Here is a 26,961-nt window from a genome sequence, read left to right as displayed (position 1 = left end):
AGAATCCATTTTTGGTACTTGATCTCCTAGATTAATGTCATTAGTGCTTACAAATATAGATATATTGATCTCAGTTTGTGAATATTTGAAATGGAAAATGTAATAGTTTCAAGAATGTCTTTGACTCCAGTTTCTTGGATGTCTTCCCAATGATCTGTGAAGTAATGCAGCCTGGCCCATATTTTTGCCTCCTCCTTCTTGGACCCTGCATTAAGGTTTGCATCCTTGTTTGTAACACTATGGATTCACCCTCTGTAAGGAGACTGTAAATTATGGGGACCAGAAGTAGCCTGAGAAATCCCTAAAAGTTCAGACTCAAAGTTTCCCAGTTGAACCTAATAATCCCATAAACTAATGGTGAATTGAAAATTGGTCAAACTAAAAAAACCAAAAAAAAACCAAAAAAACAAATTGGTCAATCTAGAGGCACAAAAGGAATCTCTGAATGCAGTGTTGCTTCTCTAGGGTTTCCTCTTGTGAACTAGGAACAGAACAAATGATATTTGTGACTCTTTTCTCAATTCTCCTACTACAAATGTATAAGAAAGAAATTAATTCATTATATTCAATGGCAGTAGGAAGTAATTCTCTTGAGCAACCCATGTTGAGAAAGGCTACCTCGGGCAGCAGATATGCTTTATATCTTTGTCTGGGTCATGCTTGAACAGATTTATAGACATGCAAAAATTCATTTGGCTGTACATTTTATGTAAATTATACTCCAAAAGAAAAAGTCACCCAAATGGTCAACCAGAATCGGTGAAATTGCTGCATCAAAATTGTAGTCATGCTAAACAATAAAATGGAGAGAGTCATTTTTCAATTGAGGATCTGATTTGGAATGGAATTTTTTTTAATTGTCAATGTAGCAGTTGGCTTTTTCATCATTCAGACTTCCATAAAAACATCTCTAGCAACTTGCCTCGTAAAAGCATTGGATAAAATAACAGGGATCCTGCTGTAAATCTATTACTAAGCCTACTCCTGCAACGTTTATTATGTTTTCTCTGTAGGAGAGCAAGGTTTTCCTGGAGCGAAAGGAGCACCGGGTTGTCCAGGAGAAATGGGGAAGCCCGGGCCACCCGGAGAGCCAGGTCTCCCAGGAGCCAAGGTCTTCAAGATTTAAAACTCAGATGAATGTGTGGGGATGAATGGGGGCAATCATAATCAGCCAGTTAGGATGCTCTGGGTATAGGAGTTATCTATATAATGGTAGATGATGAAGATATTAAATAGTTTTTAACACTTCTTTGAAGCATTCCTCGCTTTTAGAAAGGAAAAGTAGTGTTAGAAGACAGTTTTGCCTCCCTGTTTCCTCCCTAATCTTCAAGATCATTCAGAGTATTTAAAATGGAAGGGCTCTAAAAAAAAGTGTGGATCACTATGATCAAAACTGTCAAAAGTAAAGACATCTGGACTGTTTACAATTTCAGTCTTCTGTAAAAGTGGCAGTTACAGAGCCTCAAGAATGGTCAAGCATAATTTTATGAAACTCAGCAGCTAGAATTGAGAAACGAAAGAATTGTGGAATGGTGGTAACTGTGCAAAAGGGACTATTCACAAGTCATTGGCCTAAAGACCAGTCAACAGCCCAGAAAGAGTTGGAAGTGTTACATAGTGAAACTAACATATATTCTGTGCACAGGGAGAACCAGGACTGGCCATGCCTGGACAACCAGGAACACCAGGTTTTCCAGGAGAAAGAGGCAATTCTGGGGAAAATGGAGAAATTGGATTCCCTGGACCTCCAGGTCTCCCTGGAATTCCAGGAACTGGAGGGGTTGGTGGACCCCAAGGTACAATAGCAAGTATGATTACTTTTCTCCATGGTGAGCTCTGCTAAAATGCAGCAAGTTGAAGGTGCTCTAGGACGAAGACTTCTTCTCAGACTTCCAGTTTAACAAATAGAATCTGCAGCGTCTAATTATTTTTCCATTCAATATTGCTGCTCTCCCTTTGTTTTTTACTTTCCTTTCTCCTTCCTTCCTTCTGTCCCCTATAACAATTGTCCTTTATAAAAGGCATACCAGTAGTATTAAACATAGGTTCAATTTAGGGGGGAAAGTTACAGGAGAAGGATTGTGATAGCAGTACTAGGACCTTGGGTTTGGGCAACTGAATATATTCCTGGACTCTATTTTGCAGGGGATCCAGGGAAGCCTGGACCACCTGGAGAAAAAGGACCCCCAGGAAGGTGCATGGAGGGTCCCAGGGGAGCCCAAGGACTTCCAGGATTAAACGGATTGGAAGGGCAACCGGGTAAGAAGAGGGCCTTGAAACCAGTCATTAGGCAGACAGGTGACAGGAGATTCCTTCTCTGTGCTTTGCTGCTTAACATGGGAACTGTCCAGCAACAAGTTCTGACCACTGTTCAGTGGGAAATGTTATTTTAGCCATCTAAACTCTGTCACGGATTTGTTTCAGTGAGTACCACCTACAGAGTAAGAGACCTGAAATTAATACAGTAAAATTGGTTTGTGTCTTGTATGCAAGACAGTATGAATACTGAAGATACATAGAAACTTATATTTACAAATATATTTATATACATATAAACTCTCAGAAAATGTTTTATCTTTAACTCCATAGGTATATCAAGTGATAAATAGCTATGTAGTTTGTTGCTTCCCAAGGAACATAAAATAAAGGTGTGAAATAAATCTAAATGCTGCAGGCTATGTGGCCCAGATCATATGAAATTTACTCTGTTTTATTTGTTCTTCTTATTCAGATCTGTGAACTGAGAAAAATCCTTTAGAACTCAGCTAATGCCTATGGGCTGTCACATTGCTTTTATGTTCACAAACCAATTTTTGGCCAAGACATTAATGGTTGTCATAGTGCTATTATTACTTCCAGAAGCATCTAGTGGCTCGCCTCCCCTTATGGTTGTGTATGTATTCTGCAGGTTAAAGACCCAGCTACAGTTATAAAGGGCAGTCCCAGGATGTGTCTGAAGGACTACAAAATAGATCTAAAAATTCTACATTTTTATTACTGCACAAATCACTGAAACTATGTTAAAGCTAGAAGGGATCTTAGAAATTGTACAGAAGGGGATGTCAATCAATCAGATAAATGTGTGGTTTGTCCATGATCACACAACTACATATTTATAGCCATAAAAAATGTATTTCTGGGAACGCCTGGGTGGCTCAGTGGGTTAAGCCTCTGCCTTCGGCTCAGGTCATGATCTCAGGATCCTGGGATCGAGCCCTGCATTGGGCTCTCTGCACAGCAGGCAGTCTGTTTCCCCTTCTCTGTCTGCCCGCCTCTCTGCCCACTTGTGATTTCTTTCTCTGTCAAATAAATAAATAAAATCTTTTTAAAAAATGTATTTCTGGAGTTGGTGGGAAAAGCAGCTGTGTGTTCATTCATTCATTCATTCATTCATTCATATACAGGCAGAAGAGGTGAAACAGGGCCAAAGGGAGACCCAGGTATTCCAGGCTTGGATAGGTCAGGCTTTCCTGGAGAACCTGGACCACCAGGAATGCCAGGTCATCGAGGTGCAGCGGGACCACCTGGTCAAAAAGGATATCCAGGAAATCCAGGATTTTTAGGACCACCAGGTATCCTTTTTTGTGCTTTCATGATTCTTCTTCCATCTTCTTTCATATTTTCTTTTAAGGTAGCTGTATAAATTGGGCATAGGCCTAGGCTTTTGACTCTACACTCCTCTTTCAGTTAGTATAAGTGTTTCCTACTGAATTATTTGCAAAGAGGTCAGAGAACAGGGCAGTGGTGGTGGTGGGATGATCACATTTCACAATTACCCAGGGTATGACAACATTGGCCATGCAATCTTTTTTATAAGTTATACACTAAAGGACATTTGCTAGTATTTTCTTCAGAATTTTTACCTCTACATTTGTAAGGGATACTAGTCTGTCCTATTCTTTGCTTGTGATATCTCTGTCTGGTTTTGGTATCAGGGTAATGCTGACCTTATAGAACAAGATGGAAAGTATTTCCTTCTTTTGTATTTTCTAGAAGAGTAAGTGAAAAATTGACGTTCCTTAGACATTGGGTCGAATTCCCCAGTGAAGTCATCTGAGTCTGGGCTTTTCTTTGTAGGAAGTCTTTGCATTACTAATTCAATTTCTTGTTATAGGTCTACTCAGATTTTCTATTTCCTCTTCTGTCAGTTTTGGTAATCTGTGCCTCTCTAGGAATCTGTGTATTTTGTCCAAATCATCCAATTTGCTGGCATATAGTTGTTCATAGTATTCCCTTATCATTCTTTTTATTTCATCACTAGTTTTATAGTTTATATATTTGGGAAGAATATGCCAGTAGTCTCCTCATGGCATAAGGACCTCACCTATCTCTCTTCTCCCGGGAAGAGCCCAGAATAACAACTTAATCTGCAAATCATTCTTTCGTTTATATTATTGAGCTCCTACCATGTGTCAGCACTGTTCCAAGCCCTTGGTGGATAAGACTCTGCCTCTGACAGTGGGGGAGACCATAACAAATGCATTTTAAAACTAAGTTCAGGGACACCTGGGTGGTTCAGTGGGTTAAGCCTCTGCCTTCGGCTCAGGTCATGATCTCAAGGTCCTGGGATCAAGCCCTGCATCTGGCTCTCTGCTCAGCAGGGAGCCTGCTTCCCCCTCTCTCTCTCTCTGCCTGCCTCTCTGCCTACTTGTGATCTCTCTCTGTCAAATAAATAAAATCCTTTAAAAAAAAAAAACCAACTTAGTTCAGTGATTGACAATTACTCTGAGGAAAACAAAATAAGGGACTATAACAGAGAGCTGTTGGTCAAGGATTGGGAGGCAGTAATCCAAAACTTCAACATGTTCTCCTTTCATCTGCAAATGTGATTTGCTACCAATGACCTCCACATACATGATGTAATAAAGACTGTGTACTAACCTGTCTCCCAGACAAAGATAGTTATTTTTCTATTTACAGAAACCATTCCTTCAACCCTCTTTAGAAGCATAAGTTATTTTATTTTATGGAATATTTTGCTTCTCTCATTGTGCACAATCTGACCTGCTTTGTGTGAACTTGTTTCTACAGGTGAAAAAGGAATGATGGGGATGATGGGCTATCCAGGAGACGCTGGCCCTCCTGGGCCCCCTGGGAACCCAGGCGCCCCAGGACAGAGGGGTAAGTGAGGGAGTATCTTGCCAGGATCAGGAGGCTTGAGCAATTTTTGCTTATTTAACACCAAAATAAGTTCTGTTTTATCCTTTGAGGGAGAAGTAGTTTCCCTGAGAGGACCATGTCTTTGATTTTGCTATTTTCTGCACTCTTTTTTCTGTTTGAATGCAGTTGAATTTTCTCCCTGCCATTTTATGCCACTGCCTTAATGGGGCTGCCTGTTTTGGTTTATCTGTCTTCTTTTGTTTTGTTGTATGGTAAGCACTGTCAACTTTTGAATCCTTAAGAACTATTTCAAGAAATAAGGAACTGATGTTGCTACTTCTGTTTTTTAGGTAGCTTTGGAACTCCAGGAGCAAAGGGTGAGAAAGGGCCCCCAGGAACCAAGGGGGAAGAAGGAGATAAAGGACCTCGGGGGCCTTCTCAGATATCCACTTTGCTGGGGGACAAAGGAGAACCAGGCCTCAAAGGTACAGTCTTCTTCTTTGGGAAGAACTTGGGTCTGATTCTGAGGCTAAGAATTGTCCAAGAACATCCTTGTAGTTGACAAATGAGGACAGTGAGAGCTGGTGTTTCATGTCCCGCCCACAGTCACAAAGCCAGCTGGTGGCCCAAGCCTGGATGACAACTGGGTCTTCTGGGCCTTGCACAATAATATGTTGCCTCCGCAATGCGTGACTTTTTACTTTCATGTTAATTCTGCATTTGGGTCTGCTGTATTTAAATTACTACTAGTCCATTTTAATTATAAATCTCAAACCCTTCTTTTTGCCATGTATGGCAAAGGTAAACTCAGATTGGTTTACAGAGTTTCTTTATCACTTGCCTTTTGCCTGCCTTGCCAGATGCATGACATATTTATTCAACGAGTATACTTTTTAGTGCCTATAGACTCAGTATTTTATTATGTGCTGAAGACATGGAAGTGAGCACAGTAGAGGTGGTACCGGTAACCTGGTCACGAGGAAATGTACAGTTCAGTGGGGGGAGGGGGGGGAAGAGACATCAATGGGTCTGTAGACATTTTATGTATAGGACCAGATAGTAAATATCCGGGGTTCTCTGGACCACATATGGTCCCCATTGTTGCATATTCTTTTTTATCTGTTAGTGTTTGTATGTTTGTTCCCAACCTTTTAAAAACAGAAAAACCATTTTTAGCCCTCCAACCATACAACAGAAAACCAGATTTGGCCCTCAGGCTATAACCTGCCAACCCCACAAACCCAAAGCAAATGAATGTGCTGAATAATACGTTTTTTTTTTTTTTTAACATTGTGATAAGTGATATACATAGAAAAAAACCAAAATGTTACAAAGGAAAATAGCTAATCATTCCTTTGTATATGCTAGTTTCTTTCCTGGGCATGTTGTCCTGTTTCATGTTTCTTCCATCCACGTATCTCCTGTTCAGTCTTTAACACACACACACACACACACACACACACACACACACACACACCATCCCCTCTTGCAGAAATCCATCCCTGTAGCATATTGTGGCCGACACTATTACAGAACATATCACACTGGGTTGTAATTGTTTATTTACTTGGCTGACTCCCCAATTAAACACTAAAAACTTGGGGAAAGGGAACAGGATTTCCATTTCCAGTACTCAGAATAAGACCTACTAATTCGATACTCAGTCCTTCTGTGAATGAATAAGGATGTAAGCAGGAGAACAGTACAAGGAAGGAAATCTGCTTGAGAAAAGGCCCAAAGCCAGGCCATAGAAAGATTAGTAACTTCTTTGAATGCCAGTGGAAGGAGTGTGGAATTTGCCCTGTACATATTACAGATTCAAGGAACATTTTTAAGCGGACAATAATGCAATCCAGCCCATGTTTTATGGAAAGTAGGAAATTTGCGAGCTTTCCAGCCTGCAGAGCTGGATTCACATCCCAGCATCACCACCAATGGGTGGTGACTCTAGATTAGTCCACTGAATTCATAAGGTCTCAGCTTTGTCATCTTTACACCCAGCCTGGAAAGGCTCAAGGATAGACTGACATTGGCTGCAGATTAAATAAGATAAATTAAATAATGTTTGCCATGTACTAATTACTTAGTAAATGATAATTGTAATAAGTGGATCTGAGAAGGGGATAGTCTGGACAAGAATAGTGTAGTAAATGGTCCTCTGTCATTACGAATAAAGAACAAAAAATTTTTAAAGGAAGCTATATTTAGGCCACTAATTCTTAAATATGTTTGTTTAAGGTATACATATTATCATTGCTAGTGTTATTTAAGAGCTAACTCGGGCCAGGTATTCTGCTAATGTTTTATACGTATTATCTCATTTAATCCTCTTTTGGAAAAGAGCTCACATCTGCCCATGCTCTAAACAAATATGTTATGCCATATTACGTTAACATCTCATCAAGTTTAATCAGGATGTAGAGAAGTCTGATAAAATTCTAACCTGTGGGGGCACCTGGGTGGCTCAGTGGGTTAAGCCTCTGCCTTCAGCTCAGGTCATGATCTCAGGGTTCTGGGATGGAGCCCCCGCATCGGGCTCTCTGCTCAGCAGGGAGCCTGCTTCCTTCCCTTTCTCTGCCTGCCTCTCTACCTACTTATGATCTCTCTCTCTCTCTCTGTGTCAAATAAATAAATGAAATCTTAAAAAAAAAAAAAATTCTAACCTGTGTTCCTCATACATGGTTTTTAACTTTAGGATTTGCCGGAAAGCCTGGTGAAAAAGGAAACAGAGGCATTCCAGGATTACCAGGTTTAAAAGGACCGGAAGGACCCCCTGGACCACCAGGTCCACCAGGTATAGCTGATTCTCTGGTAGAAAGCTCAGCCTCTGAGTGTTCCCAGATCTAAATGTAGCCAAAATGTATCTCTTGACGAATTGGGTTGAATATGAATTTTGCTCGCATGGTGTTCCAACAGATATTTGCTTCAAAATTAAACCCAAATGAAACTGTTTATAGTCAGCCTGTACCAACTAGAAAAATACTAACTTGCACCAAGTTCCATTTTTGTACTACAAATGTTATTTTGACACTGCTGATATGTATTATGAAGTGCACATTCTATAGTTTAACACAATATCCCATATCAGAGAAGAAAATCAGATAGCGATTTAGAGATTTTCAGATCTGCCACTTTCTTTTTGAAACAAGCTACTGATTCTGCAAAGAAAATTTTCTAACTGAATTAACATAGCCTCCTCTTCTCTATGACCACATCAGTGACAAAATACATTACATGGGCAATCCCATTTCAGTATTGCATTCGGAAATCTTTTGCTCTGTGGTGGCAGGAGCCCCCTCTTATCTGTGGGCCTTGGTCCTAGCATGACTGTGATGTTTGAAATCCAAGAATCTAACTTTCTCTAATTTTACCTTGTCTGGGTCCTCAATCCCTTGCTCATCTAGAGGCAAAAAGGCAGCTATACAAGCACTTAAACTAGCTAGTCTGGCTGCTCAGAATTCATTTATGCATGCAAACAACAATCATTTGTTGAGCACCTACTATGTCCAGAACTGTGCAGGGCATGTGACCATTTATTTGTTCTCAAGGTCCCAGAGGGGATTCAGGCAGCGTTGGGAATCCTGGACAACCAGGACCGCGTGGTGGGCCAGGAAGCATGGGGAACATGGGGGTGCCAGGTAAGGTATAAGATCCTATTATGAGTTTAAAGTTCATGCTGCCTCCCAGTTCTAAATTTTCTGTATGATTTGTTGTTTTGGTTTTCCGCCTCGTAGAAAGTTGGTGTAAAACTAGATGTATGTTTAGACAAATGTACTATGTGCCCTTAGTATACGCACAAGAACAAAGTATTCATATCGTGTGAAAGTCATTATAACTCCCCATGCACTCGTGATTCTGAAAAACCAGCTTCCTGGGAGAAAGGTGGTTTGTGCCAAAGTTAGAAGTCGAATGCTTCAAGATCCCTGTGTTGCCCTATCTTACCGGACTTCTTTCCTAATTTCAGGTCCTAAAGGACACAGGGGAGCTTTGGGACTACCAGGTTTAACCGGAAGACCGGGCCTCCCGGGTGTCCACGGTCTCCGAGGAGATAAGGGAGAGCCAGGTTATTCGGCAGGTACAAGGCCAGGACCACCGGGACCAAAGGTACACTGGCCACTGAAGTAGTTACATTTTGGTGGTAGAGTGAGTTTCTGAGTATCAGCAAAGTGTCTGCGTTCAGTGTAGGCAAAGGACATTGATAAAACCACTGCATTTTCAGGAAACTACTTGGGGTTTTTATCCTCTTTCCACCACTTAGAATGCCTACCATACAGCTATCAGCTTATGAGCTTATCCCTCCAGTTTCTGTCCCCTAGGAATGGCTCATCACTGTCCCTGCAATTTACCTGTGCTGCCCTTGCATTTTGCGCTGGTTCCCATAAATACCATTGCCATTCTGTTCCTGGCACCGATCACGGTGCTGGCACATAGCAGACATGGCATATGCATTGCTAACTAAGTAACTGAGTGATAAATGCAAGCAAACATTGTTCATACTCGGTTCTGATCACATATCCTGCTTATATGAGGATTTTAAAGGTGTTTGACTGACTTTAAGGGAGACCCAGGATTGCCAGGTGACATGGGAAGGAAAGGAGAAAGAGGGCTACCTGGCACCCCTGGACATTCGGGGTCTGCTGGAACTGAGGGAGCCCCTGGAAATCCCGGGAGTCCTGGCCACCCAGGTGAGTGTGGGCTTTGTAATTCTGAAAGCCAGAAGCATGACACTGAGCATAGCCCTGACCTCCTGGAATCAGCTCCGTAAACAGGAAGCTATTTAGGTTTTTGTACTACAGTTGCTTTTATGCAACTTTAATTCTCAAATTCTTAGACACAAAGGAACCGTAAATTAATCAGGGGGAGCCCAGATTTTACGAATCAGCCAGTATGGGGGCTGACATCTAAAATCTGGATGCTGTAGAGGGCGCCTGGCTGGTTCAGTTAGTAGAACATCTAACTCTTGATCCCGGGGGGGTGAGTTCAAGCCCCAAGCTGGGTGTGGAGCCCACTTCAAACACACACACACACACACACACACACACACACAACAACAACAACAACACAAAACCTGATCCTATGAACCAAACTTAAGTTCTATCTCCAAGAACTCAGCCTAAAGACGTAAAGTATTAGTTCATTGTCCAATCTTGCGATATTTGTATTAGTTTTCTAGGGCTTCCATAACAACACAGACTGGGTGGCTTAAATAGCAGAAATTTATGTTTTCACAGCTCTGGAGGCATCAAGGTGTCAGCACCTTTGGTCTCCTCCAAGGCCTCTCACCTGGGCTTTTTCGGGCATCTCCCTGCTCAGTCTTCACATGGTCGTCTTCTCTGTGTGTCTGTCCTCATCAGTTCTTCTTGTGAGGACGCCAGTTGCATGGGATCAGGGCCCACCCCAATGACCTCATTTTAACTTAACTGCTTTTTTAAAGACCCTATCTCCAAATTCAGTGATATTCTGAGGTCCTGGGGTTAGAACTCAACATGTGAATTGGGGGTCAACACAATTCAATCTGTAACACTGCTGAGATTTTTTTTTTTTTTTTCTGGACTGTTTCCAGGTTGAGCATTGGCTTTCTTAGTGGCTTATCATTTGAGTTTAAGTTTTTGTTTTGTTTTACTAAAAACAACTGCCAAGCTATTGGGTTGCGGCTTACTTGAAGATACTATTTAAGTGATCTTTTCAAATACTGAAAATTTCAGTGGATCTGTTGTTAAGTCCCGGTAAAGGAATACATCAGATACCAAGTGGTCCTTGTGGGGGGTGCAGGCAGACCTTTGAAAGGGATTCGACATATCTCTGCTGGGCTTCTGAGGACAAACAGCAGGCAGGACAAAGGCCTGAGGGCCAGTGTGAGCACAGGTGACTGTAAGAACTGCCCAGCTCAGCCATCCTTGTAACCATTCGTCTTGTGCTGTTCTGCTTCCTTCTCTTCTCTCTTCATTTACAGGAAAGCCGGGCCCTGATGGTGATTTGGGGTTAAAAGGCATCAAAGGCTTCCCTGGTTCTCCAGGATTCAAAGGCCCTCCAGGTTCCATTTTTGTACTTTTGTCTATTTCCCCTTCATGAGGGAGGCACATTTTCTCCTGAGGTTGGAATCTCTGTATACGCACCTATCGGCTGCCCCTCAGAAGGTTGCTCCCAGTGACCCAGTCCTGGGACAGAAATGCAAAAACTGTGAGCTTAGGTATTTATACCTAACTCACTCAGAGATCTGCCAGCCCATACGTTCTCACGTGAGAGTCCTTGTGATAGTGTTATTCGGTTCTAAGTGTCACTGTGGCTTGAGCATCATATAACTACATTCTGGGGAAGGAAACCCTTTAACAGAATTCTATACATGACATTTCTTTTCTCAGGACCCCCAGGATACCCAGGACCTCCTGGACCAATGGGTATGAGAGGCAGCCAGGGACGTGATGGAATTCCTGGTCCAGCAGGAGAAAAGGGAGAAACAGGTACAGTTTGCTCATTGGCTCGGATCCCCAGGCTTTATTTCGCATTGAATGGTTAGTGGCAGTGTAGTCCTTCACGGTTCCGGACTTTCTTCTCCCACAGAACTGATGATGTGTTTCATGTGTTCTGGATGTATGGTAATTAAACGGCCTTCTGTTACCAAAGTGAAACTGACCAGGCATAAATGAAATTAACCGCATATAAAATATTAACGCACCAAAATTATCTCTTTCAGGTTTGCTGGGGGCACCTCCAGGCCCAAGAGGGAGCCCCGGTGTTCCAGGTGAGAAGGGCTTCCTCCCTGACCCTGGTGATAGCTTCAAGCACAGAAACTAATCGAAATGCCTGATATATCAAATAAACTTCACATAGCGAAGGAAAGAAGTCCCAGTGGTGATATAGGACGTTTATATTCTTGGTTGTTCAAGTGAAAATGTTTAAAAATTATTACCATCATAACAAAGTGAGGGCTGGGATCCTGTTTTGGAATTCCCTTCTGTTGAAAATCTTTAGAAATCCAAAGACTTGCTGTGTGTTCCTTTGGTGTGGTTGTTAGCATGGTTTAAATGGACCACCTCCTGGAAGGCGGAGGAGGAATTTCGGCCTTCTCCAGGAGCATCGCTCCCTGCTATTCTGAGCAGGGAGGGTAGTAAAAGCATGCGGTCATATCACGAATTCTTTCCCACCTTGTTAATCTTCATCTCTCTGATTCCCACCCCCAGAGCCAGCTCGTGGTTCACGCTGCTTTTTATTAAGGGCTACCGGCAACTCCCTCAACACCAAACATGGCAGTTTACCAAACATGTCATTTTAAGGATATACAGATTTTTAGTTTGACAGACTGTGAGTCTGAATTTCTCATGCCAGTGTTTGATAAGATAAGCAGCTTCTTCAAACTTTTTCCATGTTGTAGAGAAATCTGCCAGAAGAGATATTAACTTGTTTGCACCTTCTGTTATGCTTCCCAGATGTGGGTCCTGTGGAAAGGAGTATTTTATTAGTGGAAAGGGCTCTACCTAATGAAGACCTCAGGGTACTCATGCTTACAGGCACCAGCAGGGAGTAGCTAGGTGCTCCTGAGAAGCTCTGAGGGGCAGAAGCTGCCTCGTGACCTATCAGCTCAACTGTGCAAAGTCTACAAGAGCTGTCCTTTTTCATGTGTTTCTTGATTATGGCATAGTCTCTTTGGTTGAGCTCAATGTCCTCACACCCCCGAGACCCCACCTCCCCCCCAAGGGCATAAAGGCTTCCTCCAAGTCACAGATCAGTTTTAGAATTATGGTCAAAAAGAGAGTTTCTGTCTTATTTTCCTAGGCTAATCTCACAGTTTAACCATTTGGAATAAGAACGCTTTTGCACCTATTTGGAAATAAAATTTGATGTAAAAGGATCGTACCTTAAATTTAAAAACCTTAAAAAAAGAAAACTAGCCTAATTAGGTAAGTAAATGATTATGCACCTCAGTCCCCCAAAGATAACTAAATATGGAGAGGAGTTCTTGAGACTTGGAAGGTATGAATCCTTTTAGTTTTAATCCTTCCAAATGTTAAAAAGAAATCATATTGCAAATAAGGAAGCATCTTTCTGGGCAGGGACTGTACAACCTAAGACCGCATCTCAGTGCCTCGGAAAATTGCCAGATCCTGTCCTGAGCTTGAATTGAACTGAAATCATCTATCCCCGTCTTCGAAAAGCAGATACCACAGAAAAAAAAAAAAAAAAAAAAAGCTAAGTAACATAATAGACAAAGGCTAGATATTCAATATTCATCCATTTCATTTTGTCTTCACTGCCTTCCTTTAAAAAAAAAAAAGATTTTATTTATTTGATAGTGACAGAGATAAGGATAATGGAGGAGAGGGAGAAGCAGGCTCCCCATTGAGCAGGTAGCTCAACTCCCAGGACCCTGGGATCATGACCTGAGCTAAAGGTGGACACTTAACTGACTGAGCCACCCAGGAGCCCCATCACTCACTCTTCCTGCACAATAACTTCCCAAGCCCTTTCCTGTGCTAGCAGCCTCATCATCACTTTCCCTTCTTCTCCTTCCTGTTTCCTAAATGTGTGCCATTCACTATTTCTAGAATAACCCAGAGAAAGGAAAGAGGAGGGAGTGATTATTCTTAATTCATACGTTTCCCATTCATGAATGTCTGAGCACAATTTCCTTGAAGGTTCTCCAAGATGAAAAATATTAGTAACTAAGTGGTAACTTTTTGGGTATCCTCTTTGGTAAATCCAAACCTCTGGCCACATGTGTCCCTTCCAGACTAGTGTTTGTGTTCTGGGGATAGAAGCAACCAGTGGACAGAATAGGGATCCCAATTTTGTTGCTCCTTTGTCTGGGTGTAGCTGGGTGACTCTTCAAATGCTCACATTAGGGTCTGGAAGTTTGGCTCTGAATGCTCTCTTGAATTGTCAGTGATTAAATAATGACATAATTAAAGTTCATCAGATAATAATAATAATTGTAGCATATAGTTACAGAACACTTTATTTTTTTTTTTTAATTTATTTGACAGACAGAGATCACAAGTAGGCAGAGAGGCAGACGGAGAGAAAGGGGGAAGCAGACTCCCTGCTGAGCAGAGAGCCCGATGTGGGGCTCAATCCCAGGACCCTGGGATCATGACCTGAGCCAAAGGCAGAGGCTTTAACCCACTGAGCCACCCAGGTGCCCCAGTTACAGAACACTTTAGAGCTTACACTATACCTTTCCATCTCACTTGATCTTTAAAGACTGAGCTGCGCCAGGTGTTAACCGTCATTTTAAAAATAATAAACGGACATATACAACAGTGAGGTGACTTTGCCAAAATCAAACTGAACTAAGGCAGAAACAGGTCTCAGCTCAGTTCCTTGTAGACCTACATTTCTTTTACCAGCCTCTATTAAAAAATATTTTGTGAATCTTTAAGGACACTGTCTCTGCATTCCTAGAGATACCCCTAGTAAGGGCGTAACAGAAACTTACCAAAATGTTTTCTTTGCAGGAGCCAAAGGAGACAGAGGCGCCCCGGGCTTACCCGGCCTCCCGGGCAGGAAGGGGGCAGTGGGAGACACCGGGCCACGGGGACCCACTGGCATAACGGGACTCCCAGGGCCACCAGGTTTTCCTGGAACGATCATCCCCGGCCAGAAAGGAAACCGAGGCCCACCTGGCTTCAGAGGAAACCCAGGTAGAGGGTCTACTTTTAAATAAGATAAAAGAATGAAAAGAACGTTTGACAACAAAAGCTTTCAACCTTCCGCTGTTGTGACCTTGTTGCTTCCCCGCCCCCCCCCCCCCATCGTCTTCTCCCACCCATTCGCTCTCCTATAGAAGGCAGCAAAGGGGCTGCTGGTGGTGTGGTCTCCTTTATATTTAAATTCCAGGTACTTAACATACAATGTAACTTTAGTTTCAGGTACACAGCCTTGATTTAAGCCTTCCATACAACACTCATGCTCATCAAAGCCACTGGTGGTGGTGTTGAGGCTGTTAGAAAATTAGTAAATACCAAATTAATAAGCTAAAAGAGAAGGATACATCCCATCACCAAGATCTCATTGAGTTGCTACTACGAATGGAGTACTGTGCTAGGGGCTCTAACAGACCTTCAGGGGGGAGAAACAGCTCCTATCTTGGGCCAGGTGCTTTCCTGGCATTATTTTATTCTGTCTTTACCACAAGCCATCACACTCCTCAACACAAAGACCGTGTGGGTAACAACAGGTGTATAGTTTGCTGTTGTCCAAAAACGTCACCCACAGAACCAGCCACACTCCTGGACTGGTAATACTGACAGGCCCTTTGTCAATTTCAGGTGAGCCCGGTCCTCCGGGACCTCCAGGGAGCCACATAAGAGGCATCAAAGGAGACAAGGGACTCATGGGCGAGCCTGGCCCCAGGGGTCTGCCTGGAACTATAGGAGCCGAAGGGCCACCGGGTCCACCGGTAAGTGTGGAAAATTATTCTTCTTATATTCTTCTAAATTGATTGTCAGGGTCTGATGTACCCACAGGAAAAAAAAGATTACCATTTGTGATGCTTCTGTGCCCTCAACAGAAGAGTCTGGAAGGTTTAAAGAATCTCAAGAGTTGGAAAGATTTGGGCTCTAGAAGTTTGATTTGTAGGGGACCCTTTCCTATGTCATTCCTGACTTTTTCTTCTTTAGACACTAAGCAATTCCAGTAATGGAATCTTAAAATAAATGAACAAACAAACAAACAAAAAACCACCTAAGAGTTTGGGATCACTCTAGAGGACAACATAATTTTTCTCTGTTAATAATGTTTTCAAAGTTATCTGTGCTATCCCCTGAATGTCTATTTACTTTTTCCCACTGAGGTACCTTCCAGTGTTTGTAAGTAGCTGTCACTTCCTTCAAGTATTTTCTTCCCTAACAAATACCTGTGCTTTTCAAATTCAGTATCATCCTTCATCAACCCTGCCTCTATTCTGAATATATCCTGCTTGGTCAATATCTCCCTTAAAACACAGCCCCTGAGACAAACACCACTGGGGATTAAGAACTCAGTTCCGCCATGGAGTGGGTAAAGGAGGGAGGAGTCTCACCATCTTGAACATCACCATTTTATAATCCAGCCTAAAATTCTGCTTGAACTGTTCAGCTCCCATGTCCCCACACTGTCACTGCACAGTGAGCTTCTGGTGTGTGTGTGTGTGTGTGTGTGTGTGTGTGTGTGTGTGTCTGTTTGCGCACGCATGTGTGTGTGCACACACATGCTCACACACCTGCCTTTTCCTCATGAATGGCTTCTAGGTTCTCTCCATTACTTTTAGTTGTCTGTTTGTTTGTGACTGGGGTGTAGAAGTTTCACATTTATTTTTTATAGTTGTCATTGTGTCCAGTTAGGCCTATGAAATTCTCTGAATTTCTCTCTGGACACCTGGGCTGTCTTTCCTCACTTTCTCTTTAGCAGCATATTTGAAAAACCTATTTCCCCTGTTTACCTCAAACTCTGGGAGATTGATGAGAGAGTCAGAGTTAGGTCATAGAATCTTTGTGTTTTCTTCAGTGATGGGCAGTGAGCAACTTCAGCATGGTGGTGTGTCAGGGATCATGTTACATTCTCTAAAGTCCTCTTGGTATTTGGTTTCCAGAATCTACCTTTTTAAAACTTTTTTTTTTTAGTGAAATTATTTGCCCAGTCTTCAGTATCGCTCATGTTCTCCATGATTTTTTGAAAGTGGCAAACGCTGATCCTATAATCACAGGGCAAGTCCTTCCAAGGACACTGGGCTGTGGAAAGTATTGTTTGGAAATGGGATCCTGCTTAAGTCCACTGGGCTTCTACTGTTAGGGTACAGAGTCGACCACCCCTCAATTAGACAGAGAACACTCTCAATAATGCAAGTCATACAGCGAGGTTTATTTGACAAGCTTAAGCTTGGGCCCAAGTATACCCGTCACAGAGGAGTAGGGACTTGGACCCCGAGCCAGATTACAGTCAGAGTTTTTATTTTTTTTTAAAGATTTTATTTCTTTTATTTGACAGACAGAGATTACAAGTAGGAGGAGAGGCAGGCAGAGAGAGGAGGAAGCAGGCTCCCTGCTGAGCAGAGAACCCAATTCGGGGCTCGATCCCAGGACCCTGGGATCATGACCTGAGCTGAAGGCAGAGCCTTTAACCCACTGAGCCACCCAGGTGCCCCTACAGTCAGAGATTTTAAAGGCAGAGTAGGGGTGGGCTCAGCAGTGGGTGAGGACAAAGGGGGTTATGGATGATGTAAGTCTCTAAGGAATTTTGGAAGCAAGGTCTCCAGGACCTTGAGGGGCTAGCTATTGTCTGGGGAAAAGGTTATTCATTACCAGTAATAAAAATCTCCTTGTGAGACCCTTTAGATGTATATCAGTGGGTCATATGCTTGGGAATGATCGCTGACACTATCCCGGGGGCTTAGAGATAAAGTTTCACATTTCTCCTGTCAAGTGTCCTTGTTAGTGAGATTTAGGTTTAGAAGAAATTTAACTTTATTTGCATTTCCTTCTGCCTCAGCCTCCTTCAGTTTTATGGTGGGGAGGGCGACATTAGGGCTTAAGGAACTGAGTTATTTGTCTCTTGAAATTGGGCTATGGTTAAGATAGCTTCTTTGTTGTAAATCTCTAGGACATTGGTAAACGAAGGGAGACTCCTGTCTTGCAGGATTGTGATCTCTGCAAGTTAACTATTTGTTTTTCTTTTAGGGCAGCCAGGGGTAGCTGAGGAATGTCACACATACTACCGAGGGGAGGGGAGCGGGTGGAGAGGGGGTGCAAGGTGCCAGCTTTTGCTTTGCCAAGATGGCTGTACTTATGTCAGGGCTAGACTCGAGGTGGGTACAGCCTTGTTTTTCTTGGCCTCCACACTACATTTGCACTTGAAAGGTCATTCTTCTTGAAGGACGTCTGAACTGGCTCTTGCCCTGACCAACCCTCTCCTTGCATGGAGTGGCTCCCTCCTCACCCAAGGGCTGGGCCTGGCACCAGACCCTTCTCCCTGGTTACCTCGGCCTCTGGAGAACAGGCCAGACCTCAGGAGCCTGAGAACCTTTGACCAGGGGGTTTCTGTTTTCTCTCTCTTCTTTTTTCACCTCCTAACACCTTATTCAAGCATTAGGACAATTCCTCCTTTCATCTTCTTGCTCCAAAGACAGTTGGCTCGGAGGCCAGTTTTGCTATTCTTGGCATTCTGAATGACCTTCAGTTCATTGTTTTCAAGTAATAGTATTCTGTCTCAATTCACATGGATAGTGTAATACTAGATATAACTTACATTCTGATATGTAGCTCCTTTCTGAAGCTCTGCTTCCTTCCCCCTTCTCCTATGGCCTTGCTTGAGCATTCCATGGCTACAAGGAGGGAGCATCTCCTCCTGGTCAGATCACCGAATCCTCGCCAAAAGTACAGTCAGAGCTCCCATGACAATCCCTTCACCCCAATCCCTAGCACTTGACTTATTCTACCACTGTGATCAGGAGTAATTTATAACTCTGCCAGCTCAGTTAGAACAATGGTGGGGGCCACAATTCAATATTGGCCCTGTTGTCTTTGCAAAAATTACAAAGAAAAATGATAATATTCATTCTGGCAATCCAGTGCCTGCTCTTCCTGAAAGAGCTCCAAATACTGGGCAGTTTCCTTGAGGATATATTCAATTATATTCAATACTCATATAACAGACATTAATATCCAGAAGTTGTGTTTGCTCTTGAGCTTAAAGGCAGCTTTTGCTTCTGTTTTATTGACAATGATAACGCTAAGGAAAGGTCTAGGTGGTAGAGGAGCTATAGGGAGATTGGGTGGTTGGGAAGGTAAAAATGGTATCTGTCAACTTCAGCTCATTCTGATCCAATGTAATACTATTTTCTTAAAAAAAAAAAAAACAACTGCAGTGACTATTGTGATTTTTTAAATTTGTCTTTGGTTCTGCTCCCTTCTGTTTGAAATACAGGGAGCACCAGGAAGCCCAGGTCTGCCGGGGCTCAGAGGTGATCCTGGATTCCATGGATTTCCAGGTGTGAAAGGTACTGTTTTCGTGTACTACTGTGGATACAAAGACGATGATTTTGATTTATATTTTAGGGCGTGCAAATGTTTTGTTTTGTTTTGGTTTTGTTTTTTTAAGGGGAGAAGGGTGATCCAGGATTTCTGGGACCAGCTGGACCTCCAGGGCAAATTGGGCCAAAAGGACCACCCGGTAAGTATTATTTCTTTAGTGTTGCTCTTCCTGAAGAAAGGGTAACTCATCAGTGAAGCCATCACTGTCTTATGTTCATACCAATAGGTGTACGTGGAGACCCTGGCACAGTTAAGATCATCTCCCTTCCAGGAAGCCCAGGACCACCTGGCCGTGCTGGAGGACCAGGGATGCAAGGAGAACCCGGGCCACCAGGGCCACCGGGAATCCTAGGTGTGGCACTGGCAGCACTGACGTGGATTACTAGGAAGGGGTCGAACTAAAATACCTACAAAGTGCTTTGGAAGCAAGTGATACAACTTCACAGAAAATGTTACACGTTATGGTGTTTTTTTACAATCCATTTTAGGATCAAGCTTATTTTACTCTTGACCAGTAAATAAAAGACCTTTTAAATCTACTGAAAACTGTTGTGTATATCATAAGCTTGAGCAAATATTCTTTAGGGCACTTAAATGTGTTTTTTATTATGCTCAAATATTATTTCTATCTTCTCTGACCACTCTCAGTCTTGGAACTCAATTTCTAAATGATTGCCTGAATAAACCGGAGTTCTGTGTGTGGACACTGTTCTCACACTCTGTACAGCACTTGGAAGAGCAGTAAATGTAAATGTATGCTTGATCTTAAGAAATCTTTTCAAAGTATTGGTGTATGGAAACTGAACTAACCCCTCTGTACGGGGTTAGCACCCTGTAATAGTCTTCTGAGCAGAACTGTTACATTCTAAGTTTGCCTGAATTATCTGGGATATAAAAGAGATATTACTTTGATGAGTACAAGAGCATAGCAAATTCTGGAACAAAGTCCATCAAAATGGCAGCACAATTTCAAACTGCCATGTTATTTCAGATGTTCCTAGTTTGTTTTTGATGGTTTAACAAGCTGATGACCAACTGTCCCAGTTTGTCTGCAGCTCAGTTTGTAGGACTTTCATTGCTGAAACTGGGAAAATCCCAGGTAAACTGGGGTGGTCGGCCACCCTACATTTTATCTTGTATGAACCATTCAACACAGTGTTGGTTTTTTTGCCTAGGATCCTGTGGGCCGAGAGGTAAACCAGGCAAGGATGGAAAACCAGGAACTCCTGGACCAATCGGTGAAAAAGGCAACAAAGGTTGTAAAGGAGAGAAAGGTAAATATACAGCTGGCTTGTTCTCTTCACTGAAGGAATGCTCTTTCAATATACAGAGAGGTCTTGTTCAAATACGTGACTTTAAGAGTCATCTAGGTCTTTCAGTTTGTGTTGTTCACAAAAATGTTCCAGTGGAAGAAGATGAAAAACCTAGAGTTACTGGAGTACACCGTTCTTCCTATCTCTTATCTGGGCACAGGTACTCTAAATGTTTAGCCTGGGGGCAAGGAGACCTAATGAAGCATGAATTCTATTTTTGGAAAGGCCAGAACTGTTTTTAATTATTTACAGGAGTACTTATTTAATAATATCTACTTATAGGAGTGGCATGTAAGTACATAGTTTGAACAAATATTATCTTGATGTGAATTGAAGAGCAGCTTCGTATCTTTATCTAGGAAAGCTATCTTTCAACTATGCCATGCCGTTCATGAATACTGAATGACTGAACAACTCATGTGTTACCCTGAAAAAGGCCCTCTTAAATATTTTAGTCTGGGTGGAGGTAAGGGTGCTGAACTTTGGAGGCAAATAAGTGGGGCCTCCTGGGAACAGGACTGCTAAAATAACAACTATGTCTGGAAGGCATTTATCCAAGGTCATTTTTGCTAGCTCTAAGCAGGGTCTCCGGAACCAGAGGAAGCACACAGCTCTTCTTAAAATTGAAGGTGTTTGTGCTGCAGATGAAACTGAATTCTATCTAGGCAAGAGATGTGCCTATGTGTACAAAGCAAAGAACAACACAGTGTCTCCTGGTGGCAAACTAAACAAAACCAGAGTACTCTGGAGAAAAGTAACTCATGCTCCTCTTTGTGCCAAATTCCAAAGTAATCTTCCTGCTAAACCCACTGGCCACAGAATCGTGTGATGCTGTGCCCCTCCCCCTCAAGGAGTTAACTTACTGAGAAGTAAATAAATAAAGGTGCAGATTTGTTTTCCTGTTAAAAAAAATAGTCTGAATATAAGTTTATATGTCAATTTGATATACCTGGATCAAAATCTACCTTCTGCAAAAGTTTCAAAAGCACTTTCTAGAAAATACCTACATATCCAAAAGAATTGCTGATTTTGTTAAAGAAAAAAATTCTAAATGCAGTTTTCCAATTTATTGACATATGATCAGATCTACTATAATAAAACTGTAAAAACTAGAGACTTAAATCTTTAAAAATTCAAATATAATGCTAATAATATTAATTATGTTAATTGCATAATCACTCATGATTTAGTATTGTCAAGAGTGTACTTTAGAGCATGCTTAATCATTCAGCTGTCCCTAAAATGTGTTTTTCAAAGTGAGAAGATGCAAAACGCTTACTAATAATTCTACTAATTAATTCTATTAATTAAAATTTACTGACCAGTTTCAGAAGAGGACCACAGTAAGAGTGAGGGTCCTACAATACAAAGTGTATTGAGAATCATTAGCATGTAGAATTAGTCCTGATGCCATACCCACCTCACAAGAAAGATAAAAGGATCTGAGAATTAAATAGCACAGGTATAAACTTAGAGCCCTGGCCTCTCTCTCAGAAATACAGAATATCCTGGATCATGCATTTTTGCATGGTAGCCTACCTCCAGTTCCTCTCATGCTCAGCTAATCACAATCCCTGTGCAGAGACAAGTACAGGGATCTTTTGCTTGTGACCAGTTAATAGCTCCCTGGTAATGTGGGTGGATGTGGGGGAAAAGTGAAGAAGGTGTATCCTCTCCATCTGATATATTAAAAACATACAATTCTGGATGATTCAAGTAAGACATGAAACTTTGATGAATTTAGATATGACCTATTTTTAATTTCAAACAATAAGCCAAGACCCCTGGGAAACATAAGAATGTGGATTGACTGAAAAATATAGAATCTTAGGGCTTTAACAGATCGTGGGGAAAGGCATTGCCTTCTGAGCCAAGACTAAACTGGGGCACTGCCTGACTCCAGGGCATGGCTGTTTGTGGGAAACAAGAGTATCTCCCTTGACTCGTGGGCCCCAAATCCAACAGTCTCTACCCTCTTGCATTCTTTAGGACCCAAGATGGGTTGGGTGGAGCTTGGGGTACACTGGCAGTGGAACTGGATCAGGGATCAAGGGGGGATGGAAGCCAGTGCCAATACCATTAAATAATAGCTGTTTGATGAAAAAAAGGAGAGGAAAGAAAGGAGGATAGAGAGAAAGGAGAGCTCTCTGGTCCTTATTTAAAAAGTGACAAACGTGTATTTGCCTACTCTAGTGCAGGAAAAAAAGTATAAAAAATACTTACTTTGCCTTAAACTCATAGATAAAAGAAACTCTTATCACACTAAAAGAAAAAAGTCTTTTCTGTTCTTATTTGCCTTACTCATTGATTTAAAACCTTCTCGAAGTTTACACCTTTAAAAAGAACTTTCAGTGTTTTCCATGAGTATTTACTGACTTTATCAAAAGCACATGTCATTTTTTATTATCCACTTGAAGAGACTTTCAAATTGTATTTGACTTATTTACTCTTGTTGTAGGATGGACTCACTCGTACATAAAAAAAAATGTACGTAAGACCTACTAGATGCAGGCCACTGTGCTAGGTACCACAGAATGAAAAGAGAAAGACGACCTGATCTCAAAAATTCATCATACAATATATACAAATATTTATAAGAAGAGGCATTGTGTGATAAACTAATCAACATTTAATACTGTTTGGCTATTTTGTAAGTCAGTCGTCTTTAGGACTCCTTCAAGAGGAGCTTACCAGATATACATCAACATTGAAATTAGTACTTTGGGAAACTGAGTTTGTGGTTTTGTTTGTATTGCAACATATATGACGTGTTTTTTAAAGGACCACCTGGATCAGATGGACTGCCAGGCTTGAAGGGGAAACCTGGACACATTGGACCTCCTGCAACTGGGCCAATGAGGAGAGGCTTTATCTTCACCAGGCATAGTCAGACGACAGCGATTCCCTCCTGTCCAGAAGGGACAGAGCCACTCTACAGTGGATTTTCTCTTCTTTTTGTACAAGGAAATGAACAAGCCCATGGACAAGACCTGGGTAATGTCCCAGCCCTAGTTTTCATTTTGTTCCATAGACATATTGTCAACTTCTATAGCATGGGGTACTTTTCTCTGTAGTGTGAACAAGCCTGAGTACCTTACAGCACTTTTTAAAGACAGTAAATGAAACAACATTGGCCTAATGTCTAATTTTCATTCTGGAATGTATAGCTCTGGAAGACGCCTAGCTCATGAATGTCAGTCTAGCTTGTCCTATTCAATGCAAACAATTTTCACTGAAATCACCCGCTTTCTTTTTAATCTTAAAAGCAGCATCTTTTCTGAAGCTTAGTCTATTTATTAGCTATTACACACATATGAAGAACTGGGAATACTTCGAAATAAAGACATTTTCCCACCCGACCTTGACAAGTCCTCAAGTGCTAGAGTGATTAGGAAGGGTCACCCGAAGTATTAAGAGGGTTGGGGCAGGAGAATTTGTTTTTTATTGGATCTTTGACATCTATCATCGTTAAAACTTTTCAATAACACATTCTGCAAACAACACTTTTGGGTTGTCTTATTTTTGTCACACATTGTTTTAATTAGCCTCTGCCTAGTAATGATACTCAAAATAATTTTAACTTAACTAAAAGTGATACTCAGTCCGATGTTTCATTAGGAACTCTCGGCAGCTGTCTGCAGCGATTTACCACAATGCCATTCTTGTTCTGTAACATCAATGATGTATGTAATTTTGCATCTCGAAATGATTATTCATACTGGCTGTCAACACCAGCTCCGATGCCAATGGACATGGCTCCAATTACTGGCAGGGCCCTGGAGCCCTATATTAGCAGGTAAAAATCTAACCTGAGTTTTGTGATGCGACAAGGTCAATCATTTCATGTGTAATGTAATGTAAGGCAGCACATCATGGTCCAGAAAGTGGTGATGCTGCTGTATTCTTTTTCTTTTTTTTTAAGATTTTATTTATTTTAAAGAGAGAGAGAGAGAGAGAGAGAGAGAGAGAGGAGTGGGGGGAAGGGCAAAGGAAGAGGGAGAGAGATAATCATAAGCTGACTCCATCCTGAGCTCAATCTCACAACCCTGAGATCATGATCTGAGCCAAAACCAAGAGTCAGACACGTAACCAATTGAGCCATCAAAGCAGCCCAGCTGCCATATTTTTTATTTCACATTACAGATGCACTGTCTGTGAAGGTCCTACAAATGCCATAGCCATTCACAGCCAAACCACTGTCATTCCCTCCTGTCCCAATGGCTGGATTTCTCTCTGGAAAGGATTTTCGTTTATCATGGTAAGGAAGAAAGGAACAGCAAATTCATAGTAAAGATTACCCTTAGAACCTTACATTGGACGGGGTGAAATTTGGCCCCCAAGAATGATGCTGCCTGACACCAACATGCAACGTATTCTAGGGACATTGGCTTGAAAATCTGGAAATATACTTTTTTTTAAAGTAAGTTGGTTTTTTGTAAATAATGGAGCATTTTAAAAAATGACTTTACCCACAAATTCTAAATAAGACATTCAGGTGATGAGTAATGCCAAATTAGTAATAGAATGCCTTTTTTTTTTTTTTTTAACATGGCAGCCGTTTTATATAGATCCTCCATAATCCTTACGGAAACCTTGGAGGTAGTTCCTATCTTCTACAGTTTTATAAATAAAAATGAAGATCCCCAAGGTCTCATAACTACTAAGTGGTAAAACCAGGGTTTGAACCTGAGTCTGTCTGTTCTACAATCTTTTTACCTTACACTTATGCCCCTTTGACATTCATATCAAGATGGGGGCTAAGAGAAAAAGCCTTTTAAAGAAAGATTCTCCAGATATGAAGTGCTAAATGAGGAAATCTATGCACTGACCATCAGTGATTCTGAGAGCCACACATACGTGGTTGGTGGTTATTCATATTTTGTATAGCATCACTTAGGATACATTATTCCCCTTTCTTTACTCACAGACATCCATTCCTCCATTCATTCAACCATTAATTTAACAAGTATTTATTGAACACCTACCATGTGCCATGACTGTTCTAAGCACTAAGAAGAATACCAACAATGAACCAAAGTTCCTGCTGGCCATGGAACATATACCTTAGTGGTGAAGGTAGACGATAAACAAGAAGACAAAATAACCATAATAGTAATGAGTTTAGATGGTGGTCAGTACTCTGAAGGAAATAGGAGATTGTGAAAGGGACGAGGTCAAGGAAAGCCTCCTGGAGGTTATATTTAGGCATATCCCTGAACTATAAAAACGAGCTAGCTGACTGAGGAAAAGGAGGATTCCAGGCCAAAGAAATAGCTTTTACTTTTTTTTGATGATTAATCCTCAACTTGGAAGGTACCTAAGTATTAACAAATTTGGATAAAAAAGCGTAAGTTTATTTCATACTACTTTTTTTCTTACTATTACAAAAAAAAAAAAAAAGGTAAAGCACTGAAAGTTTGAACACCATGCACAGAATTCTTATCCAGGTATTTTTATTGTGATAGTTCACAAGTGCGGGTTCTGAGGGTGCTGGGCAAGCTCTGGCCTCCCCTGGCTCCTGCCTGGAAGAATTCCGAGCCAGTCCATTCATAGAGTGCCATGGAAGAGGAACGTGCAACTACTATTCAAATTCCTACAGTTTCTGGTTGGCTTCATTAAACCCCCAAAGAATGTTCAGGTAACTATTCAAAGTCAAGTTTAATCTCATGACTCAGTTGCTGAACTATTCAGAGGTTGCCATGTTAGATTTTCATTACCTGTGTGTTGATGAACTCACGTTTAAAAGAGATCCCCGTGACAACAAAATTCTGCTTAGTTTGGAACTCCCAGTTTACAAGCATTCCACAGTCAACTAGTAGCCATGGGTTTGTACTACTGCATCAGTAAAGGCCCAAAAATGTGATTTTTGTCAACACCAAATATATTTAACATTTGTATATGAACTTATAGCAAATTACTGAATAAAACCATGAGACGATCTGCTGCTCTTAATTTACTGTACTGGAAGACTTGTGCGTGATCCAGACTGTTTAAAGGACAAGGGCCGTTTTATTACAAAACAGAGAATCTGTAAGTTTGCATCACAGCCTATGTTTTCCTCACTGCTGCTGAAATACAACTAAATTACAAAACATTGACATATATACCTTTACAGAAATATGCCTCCTAGAATAGAGTTTAGATGAGCTATAATATTTATTAATAAATCTCAAACCCAGCAAATATTCCCTCTTTACCTATACATTGATGAGATTCTTTGTTTGCACTTTTTGCTTTTATTTCAGAAAACCTATTCCGTCAACTGTGAAAGCTGGGGAGTTAGAAAAGATAATAAGTCGCTGTCGGGTGTGCATGAAGAGAGTACAATGAAGAAATCAAAAGAAAACAGAACTGTTCTTTTTCATCCTAAATAACAAAGTAATGATGCAGAATATGCATTTATTTCGATATTTTTCTCTAACCAAACAATATGGTTCCATGATGACTTAGTACAAAGTATCTATTTGTTTCCCCACACAACAAAGCATTTCTTTTAAGTCAGTTCTGCAATCCTGGTATCTAATCTGTGCTCTTGCAAAGTTTCC

The 26,961-nt window shown here is 41.4% G+C and overlaps 2 protein-coding genes across 2 annotated transcripts in view; both read left to right on the top strand.

The window, feature by feature from the left end:
• COL4A3 (collagen type IV alpha 3 chain) overlaps positions 1 to 26,752 on the top strand; it is a 123,855-nt gene extending 97,103 nt beyond the window's left edge. Inside the window, exons 28-51 of the mRNA XM_080799436.1 lie at positions 1,014 to 1,111; positions 1,646 to 1,796; positions 2,146 to 2,259; positions 3,405 to 3,572; positions 5,032 to 5,121; positions 5,451 to 5,585; positions 7,796 to 7,894; positions 8,649 to 8,738; positions 9,065 to 9,204; positions 9,659 to 9,785; positions 11,054 to 11,134; positions 11,463 to 11,561; positions 11,795 to 11,842; positions 14,553 to 14,738; positions 15,366 to 15,496; positions 18,997 to 19,069; positions 19,171 to 19,242; positions 19,330 to 19,455; positions 20,279 to 20,377; positions 23,198 to 23,410; positions 24,035 to 24,212; positions 24,560 to 24,674; positions 25,882 to 26,054; positions 26,662 to 26,752. Coding sequence (XP_080655562.1) covers positions 1,014 to 1,111; positions 1,646 to 1,796; positions 2,146 to 2,259; positions 3,405 to 3,572; positions 5,032 to 5,121; positions 5,451 to 5,585; positions 7,796 to 7,894; positions 8,649 to 8,738; positions 9,065 to 9,204; positions 9,659 to 9,785; positions 11,054 to 11,134; positions 11,463 to 11,561; positions 11,795 to 11,842; positions 14,553 to 14,738; positions 15,366 to 15,496; positions 18,997 to 19,069; positions 19,171 to 19,242; positions 19,330 to 19,455; positions 20,279 to 20,377; positions 23,198 to 23,410; positions 24,035 to 24,212; positions 24,560 to 24,674; positions 25,882 to 26,054; positions 26,662 to 26,746 — 2,891 coding nt within the window. The 3' untranslated portion in view covers positions 26,747 to 26,752. The remainder of the gene's footprint in view (positions 1 to 1,013; positions 1,112 to 1,645; positions 1,797 to 2,145; positions 2,260 to 3,404; positions 3,573 to 5,031; positions 5,122 to 5,450; positions 5,586 to 7,795; positions 7,895 to 8,648; positions 8,739 to 9,064; positions 9,205 to 9,658; positions 9,786 to 11,053; positions 11,135 to 11,462; positions 11,562 to 11,794; positions 11,843 to 14,552; positions 14,739 to 15,365; positions 15,497 to 18,996; positions 19,070 to 19,170; positions 19,243 to 19,329; positions 19,456 to 20,278; positions 20,378 to 23,197; positions 23,411 to 24,034; positions 24,213 to 24,559; positions 24,675 to 25,881; positions 26,055 to 26,661) is intronic.
• LOC308340561 (large ribosomal subunit protein eL33-like) lies at positions 20,952 to 21,245 on the top strand (the record flags this gene model as incomplete). The annotated part of the gene is made up of 1 exon (XM_080799835.1): positions 20,952 to 21,245. The coding sequence occupies one exon, from the start codon at positions 20,952 to 20,954 to the stop codon at positions 21,243 to 21,245; it is 294 nt and encodes a 97-aa protein (XP_080655961.1).
• Positions 26,753 to 26,961: the final 209 nt, after the last annotated feature.

Source organism: Martes martes, assembly GCF_963455335.1.
Source record: "Martes martes genome assembly, chromosome: 3".
NCBI lineage: Eukaryota > Metazoa > Chordata > Mammalia > Carnivora > Mustelidae > Martes > Martes martes.
Note: the sequence above shows the minus strand (reverse complement) of the source record. Positions and strands in the feature narration are given on the sequence as shown.